Below are 13,086 nucleotides of genomic sequence, written 5' to 3' on the forward strand. Positions count from 1 at the left end.
AAGCAGTCTCCTTCCCTGTGCAACGGCAGTGCACTCTATTCAGATTTGTTATAGGAAAATGGCTTGTGGTGAGTGAAAGGTTATTTTTCTCCCTTTCACAAACGTCCCTGGTTGTTGAGTTACACAAGCTGTGTGAGATTTCTCTGTTGTATATGTTTTATGGGAACGTTGTCAAGGCTGGTAGAACTCCGGGCCAGATTTTGCTTGGGCCCCAGCTTTAGGAGTCATGTGGTGACTTCAAAATCTCAGCTTTCATTTAGAAAATGAACTTTGAGCCTTCATGGTTGTGACAAGAACTCCCCCATCACTAGAGTACCTCTGAATTTTTAACATGTGTCTTTTTACCACAACTCTGTGAAGCAGGGCAGTGCTATTATCCCTATTGTACAGATGGGGAATGGAGATGCAAAGAGACGATATGATAAATCTGTGACAGCAAGGACTGGAACCAAGGTCACTGGTTTCCTAGGCTAGTGCCCTATCCATTGGACCACCCTTCCTCCTTGTTGGGTGTGATAAGTTGGTATTTAGGGACTGATCCAGCGGCGATTACGGTTGCCAGTTTTGGTTGATGTGTTCCTAGAGGTTTCTTCATGTGACAATCCTGGAGAGTTGGTAACCCTAGCAGCCATTGCTGTCAATAGGAGGCTTCCCATCATTACAGTGGGAGTTAGAACAAAACTGGGACCACTCGAGCTGTCTGACAGGCTGCCGATTGCTACAGTGTGCTCAGGGTGAAGCCGTCACGAACCCTGAATAGCTGAGATGATGCTGAATGCAACTTGTTTTGGTCCGTACTGAGCACAGTGCCCGCCTGCCTGCTCACTGGGACGCTCCCAAGTGTGTTCCAACATGCCTTGCCATTTCATAACATAGGCAATCCCTCAGGGAGGAGAAGAGCCATCCACCTTTTCTTCTTCCTTCCCCTTTCCTGACAGGTTTTGCTCTGCTGCTGCTGCTGCCCAGAGGCACTTGCCCTTACAGGAGTGACTGGCTTGGTGTGGAGGTACATCAGCAGGTTCTTTCCCTGGGTGTCTAAAAGAGCGGTGGCATTTCCCATCTCCCTCTTTTGTCTTCCTTTTCTTAGGTCTTAGCTAAATGTGAGTTATCCCGGAATAGTCCGGAACCCTGAGTTCTATTTCCAGCTCTGTTGCTGATCTGCTGCGTGACCTTGAGCAAGTTTCTTCCCCTTCATTTCCCCTCCCACCTTTTATCTGTCTTGTCCGTTTCGATTGTAAGCTCTTTGGTACAGGGCTCACTATGTGGGGACCTGATCTCAGCTGAGTCCTCCAGGCTTAATTTTAATACTAACAAGTTACAACAAGGCTTAGACACAGGTAACTCCAAATATTACAAGGGGAGACAATGTTGATTTTCCTCTGTGTTATGAAAAGGAGGCGAAAAAAAGTTAAAAAAAAAAAAAGAAAAAAAAAGAAAGACGAGAAAGGAAGCACCAACAAATAATTAAAAAAGAACCTGTAATCTCCTTCTCTTGGTGGTCTTGATATGAATTTCAGCCCCACAGTGCATCCATCATGCTGCTTCCACGATCATCTTTGATGCTCGTTTTTAACCTTGTTATGTACACGCATGTGTTTGAGGGCCTGATTCCCTGCTGCCCTGCCCACTGTGTAGTCATCCACATTTCATAGACTCATAGACTTTAAGGCTAGAAGGGACCATCGTGATCATCTAGTCTGACCTCCTGCATATCACAAACCACAGAACCAGGGTGACCATATTTCTCAAAGGGAAAACAGGACACCGTGCAGGGCTGACGTGAACCCTCCCCACTACCTGGCCCCAGCTGCTCGCCTCAGGGGGAGGAGAGTAACATAAAGGGGAAAAAGTAACAGATTCATCAAGGTTTCCACTAGAATGGGTTGAAATTTGTCAAACATATTATTTTTGGGTTGAAGAGTGGGGTTTTTTTCCAAAATGAACTTTTTCACAAAAACTTGTTGACATTTTTTGTTTTTCATTTTTTTCTACTGAACATTTTGAGAGAAAACATTATTGACATGGTCATCACAATTTTGATAATGTTTTTAATAAAAAAAATGGTGTAGGTAAAAATTCACAAAAAATTCCAAAATGATGAAAAATGGGTCCCTTTAGAAACGAAAACAACATTTTTTTTTCAAAATTAGTTTTTCATTTTTCTACTATCTCTAATTTATGCATGTCTTAATGAGTAACTGGGTATATTATCATCAGTGTGCTCCCTTCCCCCTTCCTTGTCTGTTTATGGCCTTTGCTTGTTGTGTCTTCTTAAGTCTAGTTTATCTACTCTTCAAACCTGGCACTGTGACTTTGTTTGCTCTCTTTAGCCTCTTTAAAAAATGTATTTCGTTCAATACAGGCACTTATACTGTGCTCATCTCTGTAGAATCTGAGCACCTTCCAGTCGTACGTGAAGCCACGTGACTAACCTCTGTCACATGTAGTTTGTTCTTTCTCTCAGCCTTTTTTCTGGAAGAGACTTGCATGTGCGGTGCAATGTTTTGTTTTGGTAGGGTTTTGTTTTTGTTTTAAATATCCACACTGCGCTGTGCTGATGTTGGAGAAGGCAGGTTGAAGGAATGCACCCGTCACTTGGAGTGGAAAATGGTGAGGTTTATGATAGTCCTTAGGTCCTGGGGGAGCTCATTTGACAGTCTTGGACCAGCGCCCAGGAAAGCTCTGTCTTCTACACAGATGAGCTTTACCTTTGTGGTAGAAGAATTTTGCCTGCTTATACATATAACGATTATAAGAAGAAGAAACTGAGCAAAAGAACAAGAAGAACATAACATTTTCCTCAGAGGCTGAAATCTGAGCTGCATTTTTCCAGACAGTAGTCCAGCACAAGCGGTAGCAGTACTAACTTCCCCATGTTTCCCGGCTAAAGTTCCTTAATGCTGACATGAAGGAGCACCCTTAAGGGGTGAGAAGATAGTTCAGTCTCCACAACCATTCACTCCTTGGCCTTTCTGCTGAGAATGCCAACAAAGCTGCCAGTTAGGCCAAATACCCTGGTTCGTTTTGGTGACACGGACCCACTGGGAACTGGACTGAGACCACTAAACTCATTTCACAGAAGCCACTGAACGGCCCATCAGATGCATCAACAATTTTAGCTTGGATTTGACAGGTGACCTAGTGGTGAAAGTCTCTATAACTCCCTGAGCAGTGCAAATCTTGGATCACCAAGAGTACCTACTGCCCCCTAGAGGTTACTCCCTGGGAGTAACTATAATAAAAACGAAATGAGGAGCAGATGTGAAAGGAAGAAAGGAGAAGAGGAGGTATACATCTAGGAATATATGAAGAATAGTGTTTGCCCCTACCCTGGCCTATGCCTTCTATGTTGTTTTTTCATGTGCTGTGCTCCAGAAGACAAAAATAGCAGCTTTTCTCTCAAAAGAGTAACCTCCACTGAGATTTCTCTCCCTTCTGCTTCATTCATGCTGACAGCTGAGTTCAAAGCCTGCTCCACCCACATACTCAATTATTAGTGGGAGAGAAGAGGGAATTCTCTTCTGTCTCTGATAAGGAAGTGCATCCGTCTATTTAATAGAAAATCAGGAGTAATATGCTATTAAGCAACTGACTCGAAGGCCCCCTAGATATAGGTTAGTTACATGGAACTCTCTTTTTCATAAGCTCCCCTTCAAACCTGCTCTGCTGCTTCCCAGGAACCCTGCCAAAATTTCAGGTTGAATTGAATCTTTCTGTGAGCAGCAGAGTGGAGCAGGCCCAAGAGGGGTGACCTGAGATGAGCTTGATGTAAATGACACAACTTCTTTTTCCTCGTTTCATTATGTCCCTCCCTCCATCTGATCATTAGGCGGTTCTGATGTTTTGCAAAGTCTGTGTTTCTTCCTGCTCTGGTTCGTGCTGGCTGACCCTGTAGCTCCAGCTGAGGGGAAGATGTGTAGAAATACCAGGGTTGTGTGAATTAAAATAGCATTGAGAAGGGTTGGAGGCCAGTGCTTTGGTTCTGTCAGGAACACGAGTCCCATGTGAAAGTCAGTGGGATTCATGCTCCTAAATTACTTAGGCTATCTTGAAAACGCCAGCCTCTTTTCCTAATATAAAATACCTGCAGAGCAGTGCTCAAGAGCCACCCTACAATAATAAAATGGTGTGCATAAACAATGGAGGTGGGAAAATGATTTTTGTGAGGAAACTTGTGGTAAAATGTTCACGGAGTTTCTAGGCACTGAATAATTCTGTTTAAACTTATGAAAAATATCTCAGTGCCACCCGCTTTAATGTTGTCTGTGTGACATATCTCAAAGCTGTGTGTGAGCCGGAAGCCAAAAGTTGCTTTCTGTGATTACGTGGGATTGTACCAGAGCATATTAGTTGGTTTCATGCTGGGACATGTGAAATAATTTGGAGATTTCTTTTCACCTACTCCACCAGTCTTTGGTGATTGCAGAGGACATGTTCATGCAGAAGAGAAAATTGCTTATGATCCTAAATCCTTTCCTTTTAGGTTTCAGAGTAGCAGCCATGTTAGTCTGTATCCGCAAGAAGAAAAGGAGTACTTGTGGCACCTTAGAGACTAACAAATTTATTTGAGCATAAGCTTTCATGAGCTACATCCGATGAAGTGAGCTGTAGCTCACGAAAACTTATGCTCAAATAAATTTGTTAGTCTCTAAGGTGCCACAAGTCCTCCTTTTCTCTTTTCCTTTTAATGACCACAACTAAGGTTTTCCCATGGATACAGGTCACATAACTAGGCTATCACCAGATTGTCAGTGCTGTGGAAGTGGGAAAGAATGAGTGAATAAATTGTTTTCTGGGCCCATATGTGTGATTTGGGGATGTGTGCACTCACTGTGCCTCAGTCCCCCGCATCTGTAACATGAGGATAATAATTCTCCCTTTGTCTAATTGGACTGTAAACTCTTTGAGACAGGAGCTCTTCTTACAGTGGATTGGTACAATGCCCGGATTTCAGTTGTAGCTTTTAGGTGCTGGGTATTAATAACAAAGAGAGAGGAGTGGAAAGATTCAGGCCACTTCAACTCTTTGAGACCCTGATTCACAGCCCACTAAAGCCAATGGGAAACGGTAAAGCTTGTCTACGCTGGCATTTTTCTCAAAATCCTCCACCATTGCATTACCTGTGATGTAGCAACCCCCGGTGGTTGTATTGGCTTGAGTGGTAGTGGAGTCTGGCCGTCAGGTTTATCACCAGAGCGGAGTGGTTAAAATGCCAGCAGTTTACACTAGTGCTCCTGCTCTTGTGACCGCTGGGGGAGCTGTGCTGGGGGGAGATTTGAAGCAAAATGCTCAAACAGACAAAGCCTGAGTGTTTGGAAATGGGAGTGTTTGGTTAGAGATCTCTGTACTGGCTGTTCAAATAGGGTATCAGGGGTCTAGGCTCAGTTTATTTGGCTGCAGAGTATAAGCTTGTTAAAGCGCGATAACCTGCTCTAAGACTAAATAACGAATATTTGCATTTATGGGGCACCTCCCAAGTGCGAAGCTTAGCATGCTTTATACACACTGCTGAAGCTGAGCGAGGATACCTTTACAAGGTAGGAAAGTCTTGGTATGCCCATTACAGAGATGGGCAGACTGCGGGACAGAGCAGGTAGGTGACACATGGCCAAGGCCCCATTGTGAATCACAAAAGTGGGGCCAGAACCAGCTCTCTACTCCCAGCCCAGGGATTTAGTTACAGGACCTGTTGGCGGCCTGTCTGTTAGGGTATGTCTACACTGCACCCTAAATCCGGCCAGGCTCCATCTCCGGTTTGAACCCAAGCCCCCTCTCTGTCCACACACAAATCAGTCTCACTCCGGTCAGCAAGCATAAAGGACCCAACTCCTAGGACCTTGTGAGAGGGGGTTGGTCAGAGCCTGAGTTCAGCTGGGATGTGGGTCCAAGTCCTGTCATTTTGCAATGTGGACACAGTTCAGGCCAGGAACCTGAGTCTCAAGGTCAGTGTAGCACAGTATGGATGTATTAGCACCTGTGTGAGAGCCAGGTCCAGCAATTATAAGCCCAGGTTTCCCATGCACTGTGGACGCTTAAGCATAGGCTTGGAAATGCAGCCCGGGGTCCTGGGACCTGGGTGGACAGGGGAGGGGAGACACTTAGAGGGGCCGAGTACCTGACTCCAGGACTGACTGCAGCTGGGGGGGGGCTCATCGCTTCTGATTGGCTTGGACGAGCCCACCGGCCCCATTTCACCGGGCAGAGCTGGGCTTGCATGGGAACAGGCCGCCCTAGGTGACCAGCGAGCACGTGTGAAAAATTGGGACCCTTTTTTTTCGGAGGGGGGGGGGGGGGGGGTATGTAAGACAAAGCCGGTAATAGCGGCATGGCCCCGATACTATTGGGACCTCTGGTCACCCTGGGCCGCCCCTTCCAGGGGGGAGGCTGGCTGGGCTGGGGTGCGCGGAGCAGCCCACGCCTGGCTGTGCGGGGCGGGGGTGGTGTAGGGGGACCCCCCCCTCCCCACTCCTCCACCCCAGTGGCCGGGGCCCAGCCAGGAGGGGCGCCCCCGGGGGCAGGGCCGGGCGGGGGGCGCGGCGAAGGCACTCGGGGCGGATCGGAAAGCGTCGGGTGGCTCCTGTCCGCCTCCCCCTCCCCTGCCCGCGCCGCGTGTGTCTCCCTCCTCCGCCCCTCGCCGGGGCTGGCTGAGCGGGCGGCCGCACACGGGCTGGGGGCTCGACTCCGGCTGCCGCTGCCGTCGGCTCCCCATCCATGGCACAGCCCGCTGCCGCCGCCGCTCCCCGGGCCGCTGCCCCTCCAGCCCGGCGCGCCATGGAGTAGGGGCCGGGCAGCCCCCCGCGCTGCACGGACCGGGGTCCCCACCCCCCCGCCTCCTCCTTGGAGCTCCGCGCCCCCCAGCCCCAGCCCGCAGCCCCCCGTCCTCTCCTTGCGCCTGGGCCGCCTCGCCAGCCGCCGGGGGAGCCCATGGAGGCGGTGGCGGGGAAGGAGAAGCGGCGGCAGCCAGCCCCGGCGGCGGCGGCGGCGGCTCGGTTCTCCCGGCCGGAGATGCTGCCGCTGCCGCCCGGGAGCCGGCACCGGAGCCAGGCTCGCCGGAGACGAAGGGAGCTGCTGCTGGCTCAGCTCTGCCTCGTGGGCTCGCTCACGCTGCTCCTGGCTTCCCTCTCCAGCTGGGCTGGGCAATCCGGTGAGTCGCCAGCCCCTGGCACGGCCGTCGATCGTGTCTCGGGCGGGGGGGGGGGGGGGGTACTGGGGCAGGGAATGGAGTTTATTCTAGGGTTTCTGCTTCCCTGGGGGCGGGGGGGGGGGGGGGGCTCTCCGGGTGTGTTATTTCAATGGCAGGTATCCCAGGAGAAGGTTCATAATCCGTGGCTCTTCAAGTATTCAGTCCAACCCATTTTCGCTTGCTTTGGTGTGCCTGGATGTGTGTTAGGTCTATAGCTGTGCAATCAGCACTGCTCGGGCTCTTGGTGATCTCCAAGAAGCCACTGTCACCTCCTGGAGTCCAAGAGATTAGAGACCAGCTCCTACAGCTTGAGTTGTACCTAATATCGAAAGAGATTCACTAATCAAGGTCATTTACTGGCAGGTGTGCTGCTAAAGTGACCTCTGTCATGACACCTCTGAAAGAAAGTGAGGAAAAGTTGTAGTAGCTGGTCTCACTCCATAAATATGTTTATATGTAACAGTCTGTCTCCTGCACTTACCTCCACCTCTGTAGCTGTGCACATAACCACCTGGGTTTCCTATAGCGTAGTGAAAAGATGGATAATATCCTTCACATTCCTCCACATAGACTATAACTTCACCTTGTGCTATATGCATTAACACTCCTCGCTTGCTGTGAATGTAACAATAACTAATGTAAGGCGACTTTTTGGCATGGCTCCTCAGACATTGCTTTCAGTTCCTCCAGTTTTGATTAGTATTGGTGAGATCCCATCACTTGTGCTTATGGTGCTGTGGGGATCTTCACATTTTGCTTTGTATGTGCCTTTTTCAAATCTGTTTTTGAATTTCTCCAGTCCTCAGTGAGATTGACAGTCCACTTTAAGCTCAGTGCCTGTTCAATTTCCACAGCCTCAGATCTGAGCACCAACACAATCCCACTCCTCACGCTTCCCAGTCCTGGGCTTTTCCTGAGATGACATAACCAATCATGGAAAAATGGGGTAGTCAAATGTGCAGAGGAAACTACCTGGACTGAGATCACTGTACTCATTTCGCTTGTGATCTAAGCAGGCTAAAACCCAGGTCTCCAGAAGAACTGTGCATTCAACCACTCTACCACTTAGTCTTTTATATTCCATAATTGGTGAATACATATTGACTACATTAAGAAGAAAATTAGTGCTCTTTAAAAATAACATCCTCTCTAGTACAACATAAGGTTAGAATTGCATACATCACATTTAAGGTGCTTTAAAAATACCTATTAAGAGACAAATCTAAAATGTTATTAGATTGTCATTTAAAATGAATGTTCATACTTTTTGCTTTTGGTGAGCTTCATCTGATTTGAACAGCCTTTGCTTTAATGACAAGGTGACAGTGCAATGTAAAGTATTCAGTTGTCAAGCTGACTTCTCTATTAGTTTATTTTAAAATGTGATCTTCTCCATATGTTTTATTAGTTCCATGGGTTCATTTGTCAACATTGATTGCCACATGGGGACGTTGTGAATGTTACATGTTTGCACTGATGTGACAGGAGAGAAACTTTCTAAATGCATTTGCATGAGTTGCGGATATGATTGTGTTCAGTTGAGCTACAGCTGTATAATTCTAGCTGAAAAGGTATTCAGTTAGACTTATTTAATCCTCTCTGTGCAGTTGGTCTTAATGAGGTGAAAGTCTGTTTACTCACCTTTAGATAAAAGAAATTCCATGTCAATTCATATGTTGTCTATTACGATTGCAGTTCATGCAGTCATGTTCAGTGAGTTATAGAGTAACACTGTATACTTTTTTCAAGGGAGATAATGAAATGGGAGATAATGGATGGGATATAATGAAATATTTGGCTTTTGGAGAGTGAAATAGATGACACTGCAGTGAGTGGCTTTTGAAGCCTTCAGGAAAGCTGGGGCAATTTTGATCATATGCCAGAGGATTTGTTGGAAACTTGAAGCAGCTCAGTGTGCCATTTTGTATTGAAATGATTTCTGGAGGAGTGACATTCGATTTCAGCTGTTCATTGACCATCTCCTGGTTCATTTTTTCAACAAGCTATAAAATGACTGAAGTGTGAAAATACCGCACAATATTTTTATCAAGCTATAACACGTGATTAATATTTACATTTAAAATATGTCTGTGTAAGCAAAAACTGTGCAAGGCTATTTTTCTTTAAGTGCAGTACAATGGCTTAAATTTAGTCCTATGGAAACATTAATGTTCATAGTGTTTAACTGTATAAAGTAAAGAACTAGGTAGTTTGTGGTATTTAGGAAAGGTAGTAAACACCCTAAATAATGGTTGAATGCAGTACTTTATTATGTGTACAGCCATGTTTTGAAGGATTGTTGTAATTTTAGACTTAATGCCCCTAAACTATTTAGATGTTTGTTTGCTCTTATCGTTTTTTAATTAGTGCTATTTCTTCTTAAACTTGTTGTTTGCTCTTTCTACCTTGAGAGCTCAATATAGGATCAGAAAAGACAGAAAACATCTTCAATATAAATACATGCAGATATCTTTCACTTTTATAAATGACTTTCTTACAGAAAAATCCCAGAGTTCTCCTTTGCTTTGAGAGCTTTGCCATTGACTTAAAAGTAACCAGGATTTCACGCTCTCTATATACCAACTGTATAACCTAACACCACTGAAATGCAGCCACCTCTGAGATGGAACAGAGCAGCTGCTTAATATTGCACAGCATTACTACACAGCAGTTATTAGATCATGTGGAAAAGGGGAATACCAAGTCCATTTTAAAGTGCAAATGTAGGGCAAAATTCTCTCTGATCTGTAGTGTGGATTTCTGTTGCATATTTTGCACTCATGGAACGCACTGTTTTCCCACTGTTGTCAAAGGGAACTCCATATGTGGAACAAAGGCAGAACATGCCGTAGAGATCTGTACTGAGATAAGAGAGAAGTATGACCATATTTTGTTTAAATTGTTCAGAATGTTCTGCACCGGGTACTAATAAATGTTGTCACCGCTGACCCTGTTTTTGTCTTCATTCACTTTTCGTGAGTGTCTAGCTGCATCTTTAGTCAGTGTTACTTGAAAACTGATCCGAGAGATGAGAAATATCATTGAATGTCACACATGTATCATCGTATATCCATCAGCAAGGTGGGAAGATGGAGCTGGGGGCAGGTACCTTGTGCATTCAGGTCACAATAGGTGGGATTTTCAAAAGCTCTCAAGTGACTGAGGAACACAAATCCCATTGACTTTCCAATGGGACTTATGCCCCAATTCACTTAGCTACTGTTGAAAATTCCACCGACTGATAATAGCCTGTATGTTTTAGCTTGGTTGTATGTGGTGGAATTTTTACATGTTATATTTTAATGATTTTTTAATCTGTGCAAAAGTTGTTCAATTATTTGGAAAATGGGACCAGACACAAGCAATGGGCCTACTCAGTATGAGTAAGATGATTTCAGCCTAGCCCTATGGTGTTTATAGTGTCTGTTTTAATATAAAATTAATGTAAGATTTTAAAATAAGGACAGAGGCCCTAGCTCAGTGAAGTCTTTGAGCAGGTGTGTCTGATTTTAAACACATTAGTCTCAATGACTTCACTGGGATTATTCATGTGCTTAAAGTTACGCAACCGCTTAAGTACCCAGCTGACCTGGGGTTGAAATGGAAACGTGGAAGCAGTTTCAGTTCTCATAATGCCTTTTAGATCCAAGTATGACAATACTAAAACAATACAGTGTTTGAATCATCTAAGACCTATTTAATACGTGTTCAATTTTCCCCTTGCTTTACATTTTCTCCTTTGATCTCTTCCGCTTTTCTCAGTTTTCCTAGCTGTTCTTTTCACCCACCTTTCCCCCGAGACTTCAGCAGCCTGTAGCCTGAGACATCACTGTGGGACTCTTTGCCAGGGAGAGCTGGCAGAACTGACAGAAAGCTCACAGGGCTATGTAGATCAGCCTGACAGTACAAGATTTTTACAGCATCCCCGAAGCCCAATAAAATGTGAAATGGGTCTATGTCCCTCACACTTCCCCACTACAAATGTAAATATTCACTGTTCATTTCTAAGGTTTGGACTGAGTCTGGTTTCTCTCTGTGTGTTTGCATAGAGGTATTTCTGTCTACCTAGAAGAGTCTTAGGAAAATAGGCTAGTGAATAGCTGAGGATTGCAAGCTGTCCCTAGGAAAGGATTTGGGAAGACCGGTAACCAAGGGTAACTATCTTTATTGTGTGTGGCCTATTGGCTAGAGGACTGAACTGGGGCTCAGGGGACCTGAATTCTATTCCTGGTGTTGCCACTCATCTGCAAGGTGACCTTGGGCATGTCACGTTCCCTCTCTGTGCCTCAGTTTCCCCATCTGTAAAATGGGGAAATGATACTGACCTCCTTTGTAAAGTACTTTGAGATCAACTGATGAAAAATATTATATAAAAGTTAGGTATTATTGATGTATGATGGCAAGAACCACAATGTATGAATTAAAAAAGGTGTACCCATCACTTGTGGCTATATTTTCTTACTAGGGCTTACAAGTATTGTATAAAGTGTGTTCCCATGCATCATATTCTCCCCTAGGCAGTTGCGTGGAACTTCCAAAATGCATCCGTGCAAATGGATGGGAATCCAAAGTCGCAACATGCATTTTCTGTGCCCAGAAATAAATGTGTAGCTGGGGTGCCTGGCTCCCCACTCAGGCTCCCCACTCAGGCCGGTATTAAATCAGGAGTCAGTGGAGTCACACCGGTGTAATGGAGACCAGACCCACGTCTGTGGTGTTGGAGCGTAACTGAGTGCACCCAGGATCTGCTCTGCACTGTGCAGTGGACTGGAGGTTAGGGAGAATTTTAGAAGTGTCTCATTACCTGTAGCAATATTTATTGTTTCTAAGACTCCCCTGGAGAGGGAGTCAAATCACAGGTTCCAAAATCCTGCACTTGGGATTTTTTCCCCTTGCTCATCAGCCTGACTCTTAAGCATGTGTTACAGGAGAGGCGAGGAGTGTGACACCCTCTTTCAGATTGTGATGATGCCAGTGTTTTGGGGCAGGTTTCTGAGTCCTGACTGCTGGGTACTGGCCTCACGTACAGGAGAAAAGGGGGAAAACTCAACTCCCAGGATTGTTTTAATTGCCTGTGGTTTTAGAACAGCGGTGAGGAAATGCTGGGCCCAGTTCTGCAGCCCTTACTCATGTGAGCAGGCGCATTGAAGCAAACGGAGCCACTCACATGATTAAGGGCTGCAGGACAGGGCCTCTTGGGAGTTTTGCTCTAACTTGAGCCATGTTGAGAGTACAAAACAAGCTCTGAGTCAAGGCCAAGCTGGCAAGCTTTGTCAGGTTTCGTGCCTTGTTATGAATCCAAAATTCAGGCTACTTTTACAGAATGGATAGTTGAGTTCCACTGCCTTTTTGACCATCGTGGGCCAGTGGAGGGCTCTGAGCCTGATTATTTATTATTAATTATGATTAATCATGTTTATTATGATTGTATATAAGAACCAGCCAAGAGTGAGGCCCCATTGTACTGGGCAGTGTGCAAACACAAAGTCCCTGTCTCAGAGAGCTTACTGTGTACGTGACTTACAATCTGATGCTTGGTTACTCGGTTTCTGCACTTGGGTAGGGTTGGAGGAGAAAGCTGGCCAAATTACTGTATGCCATTTGCAGTCCCTTTATTCTGGGCCGATGCAAGGGTCTACCAGGCCCAGGGTGTAAGTTAGAACAACTTCAGGGCTGATCTAAATTACACTCTGTTTCCCATGGCCAGAGACAACCGTGCCTGCTGATAGTGGTAGTGGTGGTGGTGGTGGTGGGGTGGGGGGGTCAGAGTGAGGGCAGCTGGCTTCAGCAGTGTTACTGAGCATGCTCAGTCTGTGTGAGCATGCTCAGTACAAGCCAAGCAGTAAATCTAGGGGGAGGCATGTGACCCCGCATGTCACCCACATGCATCACCTCTGTCCATG

At 45.9% G+C, this 13,086-nt stretch overlaps 1 protein-coding gene across 2 annotated transcripts in view; it reads left to right on the top strand.

Moving 5' to 3' along the window:
- The first annotated feature begins 6,626 nt into the window (after positions 1 to 6,626).
- The window catches only part of SLC24A3 (solute carrier family 24 member 3), a 330,004-nt gene continuing 323,544 nt past the window's right edge, over positions 6,627 to 13,086 (top strand). Inside the window, exon 1 of one of the 2 annotated variants that reach the window (XM_037896225.2) lies at positions 6,627 to 7,144. In XM_037896225.2, coding sequence (XP_037752153.1) covers positions 6,925 to 7,144 — 220 coding nt within the window. In that variant the 5' untranslated portion in view covers positions 6,627 to 6,924. The remainder of the gene's footprint in view (positions 7,145 to 13,086) is intronic. The other variant, XM_037896224.2, reaches the window with a different exon arrangement.

Source organism: Chelonia mydas, chromosome 3 (genome assembly GCF_015237465.2).
Source record: "Chelonia mydas isolate rCheMyd1 chromosome 3, rCheMyd1.pri.v2, whole genome shotgun sequence".
NCBI classification, from domain to species: domain Eukaryota; kingdom Metazoa; phylum Chordata; order Testudines; family Cheloniidae; genus Chelonia; species Chelonia mydas.